General features: G+C 34.4%; 1 protein-coding gene across 1 annotated transcript in view; it reads left to right on the top strand.

The window, feature by feature from the left end:
• The first annotated feature begins 4,833 nt into the window (after positions 1-4,833).
• Positions 4,834-15,903, top strand: part of LOC149779237 (uncharacterized) — a 156,327-nt gene continuing 145,257 nt past the window's right edge. The window contains exon 1 of the mRNA XM_089938412.1: positions 4,834-5,203. Coding sequence (XP_089794538.1) covers positions 4,849-5,203 — 355 coding nt within the window. The 5' untranslated portion in view covers positions 4,834-4,848. The remainder of the gene's footprint in view (positions 5,204-15,903) is intronic.

Below are 15,903 nucleotides of genomic sequence, written 5' to 3'. Positions count from 1 at the left end.
TTTGAGGAATTTACAGATGAGAATATTGATGAAGTTAAAGCTGACGCTATGAGGACACTTTAAGTCATTTGATGATGTTCAACATTGACTAATTGATGAGGACTGCCCTTGCATGCAGTTGTTGAATGTGTGTCTGATGCTGAAAACATCAATAGCTTCCAAGGTGCAGAATGAGAAAACGTAGGTCCAGATCAACAGAAAGCAAGATTTATTATTGACAGTAACCAGGTGGACCCACCAGAAATACTCCATACTGTTTCCAGAACCATATTAGCATTTGAAAAAGGAAGCCAGGACAATAAGTCTTGAAATTATGCAGCTGAGAAATAAAATAAACTTTGCTAAAAAGACCAGAACAGTCTGGTCTCAACATAAAATCACAAAATACTTCAAGTAGGGATTACACGTCATGAGAATGAACAGTGCTTATGTCGTTTGGATTTGTACTTTCTGGGAACAAATCTGTTTGTTTTGGGCGGCAGTGGATCTTAAATGCATTACATGCATGTATGTAATTTTGTTGTTTTGTTGAATTTTTCTTTATTCTTTGTTTTGGAATTTCTAAAAGCACTCTGCACATCCTGTCATGTCACAGCTAATCATCATATGTAACTTGCATTTTGAACTGAAGATGAGAGTTTATTGACAAAATAGACTTGATGATTCTCAGTCCACATTTTAGAGAGATATGTTCATTTATTAAATTGCAAAATGGGTTTAGAAATGGCAATATATGATTGTGAGCCTTTAGTTTTGAAAAGAATGAAGATTTTAATGTATGGATGCATTAGCGTAAGGTGCACCCTAAATGTAATAGTTTTTTGATGGAAGGTGATGATATATTTTCATCAGTTTGAATCCCTTTAAACTTGAATCAACTGTAGATAGAAATTATAATTGGCAGGTGTATTTATTAAGATGAGTGGTTTACTTAATTGTTTTAATGTTTCTTATCATCCGATTAATCATATGACTGTACAGTTATAATGTATTGAAATAAAACAAGCTGTAGCCTGGTATTATACCCTTATTTCCTTTTAATGAAACATTATTATTGAAAACAGTTAAATGTATAAACAGGATTCATTGAAAAACAATTCCTAACTTACATAAACTATCAGTACTATACATTTGACTTGCATTTTGTTTACCCTCACCACTCCCACCTGAAAGGACAGTCATAATATTTTTCAGTCAGTAGAGGAGGAAATTGAAAGCCAAATTCCTTGACAGTTTCCTGAAAAGTGGAACTGGAAAATAAAGTAAATTTGCCATTTTACATTGGGGAAGGACATACTAGTATGTTGCCTTGATGTTACCTATTACATGGTCAAATACAAGATATACAGAGCATCTGAGGAAACATTTATGCCGAGGAGGCAAGAAAGAAATTTGACATTGGGACCATGGACCTATACAGAATATGGTACACTGTGGAAGCACAGAGCCATTGCAGGATTTCCCAGGAATGATCTTTAGCATGCACTATCTGCATTAGGGACCAGCTAGTAGCTATAATCCTCACTGTACTCCTGCATATGTCTAAGAAAGTGTACAATGTGCAAAATTTTTCTTGCAGTCCCAGGTTATGTGCACACATATCAGACAAATAGCATACCCAAATGTACAGGTATAAATGCAAGGTCTGCATGATATTGGCAGATATGTTGCACCAAGTCTTGCAGTAACTCTACTATTATTGCAAGAAAGTCTTGGTAATACGTATTCTGTAGTCCTTACCAATAGGAAAACTTTAAACGTGTGCATGTAGGATTGATAAGCCTTGCCAAACCCTTTCCAACTTTCTACCCTAGTGCACAATGTACATAAGCATAAATGGTGCCAAACAATGGGGGCAGGGCCTATTTCACTGCACCCATTTCTTTTTTATCTGCATGCTAAAATAGTGGCAGTAATTTTCAGTCTGTCCTTTTTCTCGGCCAAGGTTGTGCAACTATCTCCTAGACAACATCAATTTGTGGCTACCTTACTATCATGGCCAGAAATCCTTAGGAAGATTTTAGTCATAAGGCATGGAGGATGAATATGCAATGACTAACCATTTATTCAATACTAGAGTACCATGTACATGAGTCTAGATAGTGCTAAAAATTATGGGGCAGCTTTCACAAACTGGCTAACAAATTTTTCTTCACAATTTCAGTGAATCATTTCGATTGGCCAGGGTTGTGCTACTGTCTGCTTGGCATCCTTAATGTCCTGGCAAGAAATCCTTGGATCTGTGTTTCATGATGTCCTTGCTGACAGGAAGATTTTTGTTTTGGATACTGAGATTGGATATGCCTTAGCAAACCCTTTCTGCAACCAAAATGCACTATGTGCATTGCCCTAGACAACGGTGAACAATGTGGGGTAGTTTTCACAGTGCTGGCTACTCTAATTTTCTTTACATAATGACTAGCCTTGTCAATTTGTCCATTTTCTTAGCCAGGGATGTGTAAATTTCTCCTAGGCCATATCGTATTAGAGCGGGAAGTTCCTGGCATTTTCCAAGTAGATTTTCATCGCATTTCAGAAAATGACTAAACACAGAGACCTCCTCATCTTTGATCAGCTTTGATATTCCTTTGCAGGCACACAGCAGGAGAATTGTTCATATGGCTTCTTGGAAAGTGATATTCATTTGGTGTCTGCAGAGGTACTCACCTGTATCCATGTCAGCTTGCCTTGTCTGTAGCTTGCTTGCATTGTTTGCTTCAGCAACTGTTATTGATTGACCTTGCTGTTTTCCAAACACTTCAACATGACCGCATTTACCCCTTGGGTTGCCCAGACTTCCTGTCCATATACTTCAATGCTACATTTATCTGCCTACAGAATGTCTGCCTCAAAAATACGTGTGGAAACAAAAAGCCTAAGAGAATCATTTTACAATTCATTCCCATTGATGTGACTTCTCACAGTACACAGTTGTGTGGCATACCTGGATATCTGCAACTCTGTATCTGTGTATGTTTATATTTGGCTATGTAGATAATGTGGTTGTGGTGGTCAGCCAGCGCCAGCCAGTGCTTCATCTCTTTGGTAAGGTTTTCCCACTATTTGTGAGGAGGCTCCATGCCAAACAGGCCTTCATGCTTGACAAGGACGTCCTTCATTGAAACAGTTTTCAGCATTTGTTGCATGATGGCATTAGCGATATTTGCAACCAGCTCAATTCCAGAGCAACATGTGTATTTACAAGACCTAGAGTTGGGTGCACATGTGAATAAAAATGTCTGTTGCAAATCCTTGTTGGCATAGTCTGATAAATGTCCTCCAAACTCTTTGTGTATCTTGATTGCCTCAAAATTATAAACCACCTTGTTATACAGCTTGCAGGTCATGGTGTGGATCAGGTCCATTGTGTGGATACAGGTGCAAACATAGTCACTGTTAATGTCCATATTGGTCTGAATAGATGGTTCTTGTTCTACACCACACAAACTCTTTGGCTACAAAGTGCCCCAGGTTTGGTTTATATATTTTATCTTGTAGCCACATTGCAGAAGCCATAGGTCAATCATGGTATGACAGTATTCCAGTTGTCCATTTAAGTCTTGGAAGAATTTACCTTGGCTACAAAGACTGCTACAGTTGGTTACTGTTTCTCGTGCATTCATTCTATGCTTTGGAGCCACTGTCATGTTTGATGCTATGTATGGTCTCGCAGACAATACGTTCACCCTTCCTATCCATGATGTGCACAGTGTTCATTTGGATATTGCCATACATAGTTCCAATTTGCTTCTTGGTTGGGGTTTATCATACCAATTTCAATATGTCAGATGCTATGCACCAATAGTTAGCCAATACAAAGGTAAGCAGGCCAGAGAGTGTACAAAGGTGTGTGTGTGCCCTGCATGGCTGGCTAGGTAATACACTCTGGCAATACCTAGGACTTGATTTTTCTTGTAGACATCATCACAGAACAGATACATGGTTGTAGCCTTGGCAGCATGAAAGTGCATTATTTACTCCTGCACTACAGATTTAATTTTTTTGAGTACATGAGTCCCTATGCTATTCACCTCAGATGGCAAGTATTAAAATTATGGTTGTCTAGGAAAAATATGCTCTAGTAAGTTATATGAGCACTTGATCAACACTCAGACTTGATTGCTACCAGTTGTTTGCCAAAGGGACTGTGACAAGCTGTCGAAAGGTCAATGGGGTTGTGGGGCTTAATTCATGAATGGCTGCTTCAAAAATGCAGTTTAAGCTCATTTAAGTTTAGGTGCAGCTCTTTGGGTAGGGGCAGGGCCCAAAGCAGCAATGTAAGGCTATCAGAGTTTTGGATCCACTCCTGGGGTCAATGGTTGCATGCTGTTTTGCATCTCCTTATATTCATATGTTTCTGCACACAAATTTTAATTCTGTACATTGTACCTTTATTAATGTTTATGGATGGATTATGTGTTTAGTGAGAAATATGCTTTTTGATTTTGTGGTCAAAGGCCAAAGTCACTGTGACTAAAGGAAAACAAATTGTGGATTGTGCATTATATTTATTGACAAGACCAGGTAACTTGACCAAAGTTTGTAGTGGGTTTGTAGTGATGGTATGGAAGAGGCCTATTAATTTTGGGGATGAAAGCTCATTGTTACATATAATTGGAAGGATATATTATTTGCCTGTGTTTGAGAAAAGGGACATGATTATCAGTATATCAGACATTATGTTTATCTCTTGAACTCTAATGTAATATTGCCAGAGCACCTTGCTATATGTATTCTCAATAATTCTATTTGTAGTGTACATGTAATGAAACTGCTGCCTCTGACACAAATTGTTTATTTCAGGTAAATAATGATTCTTTGGATGTCTTCTTCAATATTGACCTTGAGATGAAGGCTTTGAGTGAGTGCGTAACTGATGTAAGACTAGAACTGGGAATACTTAAGGAAGAAACTCAAAAAACAGTGGACTCATTAAAAGAAGAACTAATAAATCTAAACATCAGGTATGAACATTTTATGAAAGAAACTAAGGACAAAGTTGCCAAGTTGTCAGCAGGCCTGAAAACACAAAATACTATGTGTTCTGCAGTCAGAAAGGATGTTGACTTGCTCAAGAGAAAAGCTGTCATCAGTCAAAGTCAGCAAAACAGAAAATTAAGAAAACTTGGTAAGGAGATCCAAGACGTAAAGGCAAGCACCTCTCGAGCAACAGATGAAGTGTCAACAAAGAACATGGAATCAGGTATAAAATATACATAATATAGGCATTATGAAATATGTTGTAGCTGATTTTTCAATCAGCGTAATTTTTGTTGTTGTTGGATATAGTAAATGATGTAATGTGTCTTCGTTTTAAGTTTATCACACTAATATGACCAGAGTAATATAATAGTGATAATAATAAATACTTTTTTGAGGATAATAATGTATGATGATCTTTGTTGAGACCCTCCACAGTACTAATGTAGCATTATTTAAAAAAAGAGATAATAGATAATTTGTGACACAGAAGACAACTGTTTTCATATTTGGAAATATGTTAAGATTAAGTAGATAGTCACTTATAAAGGAAGTTAAGGAAAACATTCATTAGCTGAAATGGGTAAGCTAACCAGTGCCCCAAAATATCTCAAGTTTGAATAGAGAAATAAACAACTCTCCCACACATGTAATCTGACATTAGATTCTTATGCTTATAGATGTTATGTTCTGCAATATGTCAGATATGATGACCCAGTGTTGTTTGTACATTACCCCAGCCCATCTTGAAATTCTTAATTTCACTACTCATGAACGGATGCGAACACTAACATTGGGTTTCAGTCAAAAGACTTTTTCTGATATCTCATTAATCCTAAATGTATTCATATGGAGTTTTCAGTTGAATATATATTTACATATATGTGTTAGTCCTGAGGGCAAATATTGCCAATCTGACCTAGTTCAGCATGACCAGAATTGTACCTGACTTGAAAATATTGTTATCACTACTCAGCAGACTTGCATTTGGTAATGCAAAGCGAAATTAGCACTCACTGAGATGAATACAAGGATTGCCTGAATTACATCAGTATATGTCACTGAAGTACACCTAAAATCAATCTTTACCACCATCAGTGTAGCATGGTCGATAAACATTGTGTGTATTGTATTGGTTCCTAAATGTTATTGGTTCCAATCTAGCCTCTAACGAGGCCACCAATGTGACCATCTAGAAATTATTTCTATCAGTACTGTTCTTCAGATCACTGTATGAACATTGGGGTTTTGCTTTTAACATTTTCTTGTATTTAGTTGATCCTAAAAAATGATGCAAGTTTGACCTCTGGCAGCCATCTTGAAATGTCAAGTCTGTTGCCTCTAAATGATTGTCTTGAAATGAATTTCTCAGAAACATTTATAATATCTTTTTTAGTTCTAAATTTAATGGCTGCCATTTTGGTCATGAGAAATTCTTCTCATTTCTTCTCCTTGACAGAGAATCAAATGGTTAGTGATCCAAATGAGCTAGGGCACTGTGTGACCACTAACATTGCAACACGATTGTTAATCAGTTTAAAATAAGACCTTTTTGACCTTGGAGTGGAGTCAGTGGTAATTTCTTTAATTTTTTATTTACTTAGTGACTTGTACATATCCAAATTCATTTTTACCATACCCTGTATTTAGTTGCTTTTCAAAAAACAAATCAGCACTTAGACTTTGTTTTTCAATGTGTAATGGAATTTAAGCATGATAATACAAAACTATATGAATGGATTTTTATCAGCCTTCATGGCTATATATGTATAATATCTTAAATGGTGCAATTTTTTTATTCATTATTTGTTTTGTTTGTATTATTGTTTTAAGATGGAGAATATTATGTCATGATGTGTCTTTGTATTCCTATATGTGACTGATTTTGTGTTTGGCTTAATAACTTTAGTTCTCCACCATCATTATTTACCAAAATTTGTTCATTTCTTGTACTTTGAATAGAGAAGAATCCTATTGACTGTGTGATCAAATGGTCAGAAGTCAAAATCACTGACTGAAAAAAGAAAATCGTTTTGGCACTAACATTTGAGTTCCACCAACATGCTAATGTCCTGATCTTGCACTTGATTGGATATGCTGTCAACACCTGAGTAACTATTTTCAGATTTTATTTTGATTCAACTTATTAAATATTGCTATATTATCAATATATCAATATGTTTGATGTGACTGCAATCAAGGAGATCAATGAATAATAATTAGGCAGTCTTTAATCAGACTGACAGTTTGTTACCACTCTGGGACCATATTTCAGTTAGAGTATGCTTAGACTTTATAAATGAGACGTTCGCTATAAAAAGTGAGATCTTCACTGATTAATTAAATGATATTGCAGCTGATTGGTTGAGCTTATTATCTAGTGTGATATACAAACTATATTTCTCATCCAGTTTCAGCACAACATGTTAGATAGGTTTATATCAAAATCTTGGATGAGTTTGATTAACAGCTAGAGACTATGCATACTAATTACACCTTTATCTTTGGAAAGAATTCTTATCACATGAAAATAAAGTATGTGAAATCAATAAGATACAGACCCAGATGTGGCTAATGTTATTATTGTAATGAAAATAAAATGATGATTGAATGCGAACACAATGATGAGTGCAGTAAGAATTAATTGGAGAACACATAACTGTAGATAATAAAAAAAAAAAAAAAAAAATGCAAATAGCATTTCATTACTAGATTTGAAAATATCTTTACTTTCATTTCATGCTACTGATAAATAGTAATGGTTGACAGCCATGTTGGATGTTACCCTGGAATCCAATTCTTCATACTATGTAATTTTAATTGCTTACCAGACATGTAATTGTTATCAGGGCCTCCAATGATGTTATCGTGTTATCACTGGTAGTTGTTACTGAGTTTATTGTAGTATAAACTCTAAGTTGCCGAATGACACAGAAAAAACTGCCAAATGTTATCATGTTAGTCTCTGAACCCCCACCTTCCAATCCCTGTATCCATTTACCTATAGATTTAATTTCACTTGTAACAAACCACAGTGAAAGAACAAGCAGTGCATATGCCTTCCGTTTCATTGGTTACATTAGTTACTTTCACATGACTCTATAGAAATTGGTATAAAGTAGTTCTTGATACAGTTTATACAGAAATAAAGGCAACTCAGCCTGATTATATGGTTACGGTTCTGACCATTGCAAGTCTTTACAACATTTACCAGTTATTGCAATTGCAATTGTTGGTTCACCTGGCCAAGTGAGCTAATAGAATGGCCCTGCAACCATCCTGTATTGAGTTTCATGCATTTTCTATTGTACATTGTCCATTCATAAACAATTGTTTGTTACCAATCCAGAATGTTTTTTCTGATCTGATTTCAGTCAAACAAGGCATATGGAATTTTATCAGCCAGATATTGGACGAGTTCATTAGTGAGTAAAATCCATGTATGAGATGATTGTGCATCTGATTGGCTAACCTTCTTATCACATGTGAATTCAAGTTTCTATCCAGTTTTGATCAAACTTGGAATGTGATTAAGATCTCACATGAGTTGATAATGAATAAGATGCAAAAAATATTAATGAGGTGATCTTGCATCTGATTGGTTGAGCCTATTACCTCTTTGTAAACTATAATTCATATCAACTGTTTATAAAAAATTGGGAAAGTTGCTTAGATATTCAAGATCTTTGACAGTTTCAAAAGCAGTTAGGATCCCTCAGTATTGATGAGGTGATCATGCAACTTCTTGACTGAGCCTGTTATAAGTAAAAACTCAGCCATGAGTGATTTTGATTCAGCTGTGTAGATATGATTCTTTGCAGCAACTTGTATGCCTTGCCACCTAGCATCGTTGCATTTAAAACTTGTACATTGATGACAGCTGAATTGTCAGTTATGGCTACCATGACTAATTAGAGACCTTAGAGCTCCTTAGATTCCTCATATGGCTGACATACATGTAATGGCAAAATTCATGAGCAATTTATCAAGTTGTCCTGGTTAGTAGAATCTGTGATATTACCTTATATTCTGAGAAGTTTACAGAGGCCTCTATTTTATGACCAGAAGATCTTAAGGGATGGTCTATTGTTCATCATTCACCATTCATCTGTTGTCTGTCCATCATTTGGCACAATTTAGATATTGCCTCTCCACCTAAACTAGAAGAAAGTTTACCATGCAACTTCACATATGCATTCAGCCTACTTGGTCCTAAATAAAAATTGTGCTGCTTGGACATTAAATGTTGCCACCACATTAGTCTGGTAGCATATTAAAAATAAGTGTCTTTGCTACGTATTCTGAATGAGTGGTCATAGCAACATGGGGTTTTCATTAAAAGACATCTTATCATGTCTTGATGGTACTAAATGAAAATGGGAAAATCTGATGTCAGTTGCTACATGATCTTTTCTCCTTCAAATGAGGAAGTCGAACCAACATGGAGTTTCCACCAGTCGACCTCTTAATATGCCATGCTGGTCCAAAATGAAAATGGTTGACTTCTATCATTTCCACCACAACAGTAGCTTCTAATATTAAAAACTTGTCATTGGTGAAGAGAATCAAAAGAGGCTTGAACACTGCAGTTAAAAGGAAGAGATGGTCTTATATTGAATTTCTGGAAATTTGTTTCAGCCAGTAGAGCATTGGTCATTTAGAAGGACTCTTGTTGAAAGTCAGTTTACAATGTTTAATTTTGCAATTGATGAAAGCCATTACCAGTATTTGCAGTCAGATCTGCATCATTTGTACAGTTCAAAAGACCATTTCATACTGCCTTCTGTAGTTTTGGTCATATTTTCCAGTGGTTCTTGAGTAGGTCACATAAAAATGCTTTTCAGTTTATAGTACCTTTGGTAACAGTAAACATCAGTTTGGTATCATTTTGCAAACTTCAATGTCTGTCTGGACATAATTTTTACACTCATAATATGTCTGATTCTTTCAAAAGGTTTTGTAGTAGAGTGGAGAGTTTATTCTATTTTGTTCATGGGTCAGCATTATTTGAACAATGTGAAAAAATCCATTATGCAATAATGATCTATATGAAATTAGTTCGGCATCTGCAGAGTGATATTTTGAGAAATATTAGAGAGTGTCCCTAGGTGTGTTTATATCAGTGAAGTAGTTGTTCATTGATGTGTTTTCAATGAAATTTCAGTGAAATCTCAATTACAAAATCTCACAGATATTTTAAGAAATTTTGGCAAACACTGGGAAATTTCACAGAAAGTTAACTGAAATATGCTGAAATACCATTATTTCAGTGAAAAAATGGACGTTTCAATCAATATCAGCGAAATTTCTGAGATTTTACTGTAATTTCAGTCACATTTTCACTAGGTGTTTATGATACAGTAACAGCAACCATAGCTTATGACGGACTGGAAATTATTTAAATAAATGTGTAAGGTGTTATTGACAGGATTTTCTCTGCCAAATATAGCAGAGCTGTTGAAAACTAATCTATTGGATTTGTTTTAAAGGTTGGAAGTAGTGATTATGGATACCCCAATGACACATACTATGCTGTCGGGCATTTCTGTGCACCTAAGGTTTTCATTTCCAATATTGAAGCAAAACACATACTGAATTTGACCGATTGATGAAAATAAAATAAAGCAATGCTTATCATTTGAAAAGAGGCAATTGTCACCAGAATATTCTGTTCAAAATAATATTAATTTTTAACACAGGGGATACCACCCCCTTGTTTTCCTGACTCGCAATATGTCGGCCAATTCTGTGTACAGCTTTGAAAAAATGTGATGTTTATCAATCAGGCCATAGAAATGAAATACATTACCTTGGACTGTTTCTGTCAGCAGTTCAGATGAGCAATTAGGTCAGGTTTATAGTTTATAGTTAGTTTTACAAAAATTCAACGTAAAAATGCCAATAAATGGCAAGAGATATTAAGCAAACTAAACCGATCTTATACAAAAGTTTGTAAAGTTCAACATGTTATAGAAAATAAGCTGTTACATGGAATAGAAACAACATTGAATAGGATGCTTAAAAATTACTACCGAATTTAGAAACAGACTATACTCCGGGGAATTTCTTGAAAATGTATGTTCTAGCGACAAGTTGACACGATCGGTAGCAGATGATTTTGTATGTGTGGGACAGCTTCTTGCAAAATGGTAAACTTTGATCAATATGCACTATTGTTTTAAGGTATACATTTCCATATTTTATATAATGTATTTATTGTATGATTCTAAAAGATGCATGGTAAATCGGATTTTCTGGGTTACAGGTTCAAGAAGGTCATGGAATGGGTCTACATGTTGACATTTAGAAATCACATTTTCATCTGCATTTCGAGTCTGAATGTGGGTTATTTTTGTACACTTTATCAATATCACTTTCCTTGATTAAAGTATGATCATTCTTTCTTGATACAAAATGGATTTTTGAACCAGAATAACAGGCGATCCAATGTTTACAGAAATGACGTATCGCTGCGCAGAATTATCCAGCGTGCAGAATTGGCCGACATGGTGGTAGTGGATTCAGGGCCATACTGAGAGCTCACATAACATTTTGGATGTAAAAAAAGAAACATCACAAATTTTACTTGATTTATCATGAACTGCTTTATGAATGTCAACCTATCTTTAAAATGTTTCTGGTGATTCTGGGCCACTATTTGAGTTGGCACAAGTAATAAAACAGAATACCATTGCAGATATCCATGCTTCTTCTGTACATTTAAACTTCCTTCCCCATACAAGCAGCCATGGATCATAATGTACAATATGTTACATATATTATAAATTTCTTCCATCTGCAACTATATATTAAGCTAGGTCAGAAATATTTTGAAAAATGTCATTGTACTTAATGTTTTTGTATATTTGACCATGAATCCGCTCCAGGAACTCCCGAATTGGGAGCCAAGAATGACATGTATGTTGCAGATAGTTGTCACAGTGCAATATAGCTGCAGTGTTTTGCAAATTTCTACCTAGTGGTTTAGAATATTTAATGGACAGATAGATGGATAGACAGAGGGTATCACAATATTCGACCTCTAAAGCATGGTGAAAAAAATTCAATAGGTGATTGTAATCGTGATTAAATTTGTCAGTGAGCATGCTTGTGTTCCATTTTGAATGAGATCTTCCAGGTAAGCTGTTTCAGGCTCATTAGGCATCTTGTACTCTATATATTACTTTTTTTTCAAAACAGCATCTAAGTACCATATATACTCGTTTATGAGTAGATATTTTTTGTTTATGGTACTTAAACTGTTATTGCATCAAACACAAACGGTGTGTATACAGTAAAAGCCTCTTTTAATAGTACTTAAAATTATATTCGTGCAGAGAAGGGTCATCATTTGACAAAAAATCCAGAAATGAATATATGGTATGCACTGTACTTATCCATTTCATGATAGTATCCATTACAGAATGCTTATACGTCATTTATATGTATTTTCATATTTTGAAAATATTAAGTTAAATACTACCAAGAGTCAGCTGCAGAAGGAAGTGTCCATCAATATTGCTTTGTAGCAAGTATATTGGGCTTCTGTTTTATTGTGAGTCTGAATGACATTTTGTCTTTTACTGTATACACACTGTTTGTGTTTGATGCAATAACAGTTTTTGATTTGATTTATATCGGCCTTTTTCATCGGCTAGATCTAATTCTCAAGTGATTTTTCCCAAGTTATCCTTTGAATGCTTGTGGACTGATAAGCCTTGTTGTAAAGGCTGCAATTGACAATCTTTTGATAAGACCATTAATTTATACTTGTTAATTGTCTAGTAATATGCTGATGTGAACTATCTGGTCATGCTGCACAGTTGACACCTGTTCAGTTGCCTCTTTTAATAGATTTCACATAATGTATGATCACATAAGCACCTGCAGATGACAGTTACATAACGATGAGAAACTTGAGTAAGGCGATGTTTGTAATGACGAGATGTTGATGGAGGATTTCAGAATTTTATTTGGTGACTCAGATATGAGAATGAATTCTTTGATTTTATATGAAATGACACTAGATAGTAACCTTTATAGGATGCTATTATTGTTTTTCTTTTTTTACTGCTATGGGACGTATGATAAAATTCATTTATTTATCAAATAAATATATTCAAAATAACTAGCATCATGGATTTCTGTTGATTTTATTGCATGCAAAAGGATAAAATACAAATTGTCAATTTATTTGTGACATATTCTGCTCAGTAATATAATTACATTTATATTTACACTGGTTTTGTGTTTATGTATCTTAGCTTAAAATCAGTCTGCAGTTTTTCTTGTTAACTTTTCCGGAGAGCAATTCTGACTCAAAGAAAGTAAGAGCTTTTTGAAGTCCTAAAATTGGTTGGGAGGGGCTACTTATAGTCCATTATGCATGGTATGTATTGTGTAACCCTATTCCAGTGAAAGATGACCATGTAGGAAAATTAATATTTAAGTTATTACCTTCAAAATGTATAGTTTTGTGACTTGGATAAATAATTATTCTATGTCTAAATATTTTTGTATGTTTCCTTAGTGCAAATATATATCATGATGTCACATAAAAAAAGAATTGAATCTTATTTTGGGAGATAAATTCATATTTATCTTTGTCTCTACAGCTTCAGTATAAAGTGAAATTAGCACATATTAATGAAATTATATTACCTTTCATTGACTGAATCTCTATCTCTCTAGAACTGAATATTATATTTCTTATGTAATGTTTAAAAAATAGGCTCTATTATCAAGATCTTTTATGATCTTGGTTAAGAAAAAGACTAAACATATTCATTATGCCATTATATTTGGAAAGAACTTTTATCTTTGACAAATTTAAGTAAGCAAAACCAATATCATCTAAATTTACTTGGTGAAATAGTTAACTGTTAAATTAATTAAGCCAGGTGAGTGATATCGGGCCCATTATGGCCTTTTTCTAGCAAACCTGGTCATTACAAGGCCAGGTAAGCATAGGATAATTGTCCAGGTATCTATTGTAGATTAGTTGATGTTCGTTTACTCTACATTTAACTTTTCATAAACAACTGCAGTAATTTTGACTTTGGCATGAAGGTTTTTGAATTTTATGCAAAAGATTCCATACTGATAATAAAATGGCTACCATTATGAAATATATGAGAATAAAAACCTATTAAGTGATTACTTAACAGTCACTAAACAAAATTTGACAGAAAGTGTATTGGCATAAAGGCCTTTCAGATTTATTTTGCTGATGCCGTTCTTCAATCTAGTATGGCTAACATTACTAAAAATAGAGACAATGTGATGCTGTCATTTTCATGCTTTTTGTATATGTTTGTATGTATAGTTTATGTTACAGAGTTGTGTTATTTGTTAACATATGTTATATAGTTTATATGTTGCCTGTTCTTTTTTAGCATCACGTTTACTTCAGTGTTACAGGGTACTTTCAGCATAATGTCAATTCAAAAACTTACCAGATATTTAATTATGTGAGGATATTATCAATGGTAATTGTTTCTACACAGTCTGGCAAATGACACTGATGTGTAGACATCATCAATGGTAATTGTTTCTACACAGCCTGGCAAACGACACTGATGTGTAGACATCATCAATGGTAATTGTTTCTACACAGTCTGGCAAATGACACTGATGTGTAGACATCATCAATGGTAATTGTTTCTACACAGTCTGGCAAATGACACTGATGTGTAGACATCATCAATGGTAATTGTTTCTACACAGTCTGGCAAACGACACTGATGTGTAGACATCATCAATGGTAATTGTTTCTACACAGTCTGGCAAACGACACTGTTGTGTAGACATCATCAATGGTAATTGTTTCTGCACAGTCTGGCAAACGACACTGATGTGTAGACATCATCAATGGTAATTGTTTCTACACAGTGTGGCAAATGACACTGATGTGTAGACATCATCAGTGGTAATTGTTTCTACACAGTCTGGCAAACGACAATGATGTGAGGACATTATCAATGGTAATTGTATCTGTATAGTGTGGCATTATTGTGATGAAACTGGTTGTATCTTATGAATGTTTATTTGACTGAAAGGAAATACAATTTACTGACAAATAATCAACAATATATTTTTACATTTATTGCACTTGTGTTTATATTTTTGTGATTCTAAATTATAACTGTCTAATGAATTGTATGCATGTTTATATTTAATATTAAAATACTATAGATACAAAAGCAATAACTCTTCCCCTTTAATGCTATCATAAATTCAAATCTTTATCTTTGTACAAGCATACCCTACGAACTAAAGTCAAAGTAAACAATCACAAATAACCAATAAATGTACATGTATATCTGAATCTGTATATGAACAACGATGAGATGGTAGCAATAATGTAAACAGAATGCACATGAAATGTAGATTGAATAGTATACATTTCAGGGTTTATATCTGTCTAGAGACTGCATTCCTGATATTATATTTTGATTAGATTTGATAAATAAGGGTTAAGTCATCAAGATCTTAGACAAATACATTTGTATGTGAGATTCATTCGACATATTTATGAGGTGATTTTTTTCATACCATTGGGGTGATTTTTCATACTGATGACGTGATTTTTCATACTAATGGGGTGATGTTTCATACTATCGAAGTGAAATGTCTGCAGTTATCTGTAAAGGCAAGCACTTTAGACCACTTGACTATCTGGGGCCTCTGTATGATTATGAGTGGGGCCCATATATTTTAATATTGTGATCTTGCACCTGATGATTGAGCTTGTAAGACTCTAGCAATTATAGTTTTGATTAGATTTTGATCGAACTTGTTAAAATATTCTTGCATTATCAAGAAATTAGATGGGTTATATTATCAGCAGGATTTGTGTTTGGTACCACGCTTAAGACCGATTTTCAATCAGAGGTTTCATCAACTTGATAAATGAAAGAATCT

This window comes from Sinohyriopsis cumingii, chromosome 17, assembly GCF_028554795.1.
Source record: "Sinohyriopsis cumingii isolate HCF-2022 chromosome 17, ASM2855479v2, whole genome shotgun sequence".
Taxonomy (NCBI): domain Eukaryota; kingdom Metazoa; phylum Mollusca; class Bivalvia; order Unionida; family Unionidae; genus Sinohyriopsis; species Sinohyriopsis cumingii.
Note: the sequence above shows the minus strand (reverse complement) of the source record. Positions and strands in the feature narration are given on the sequence as shown.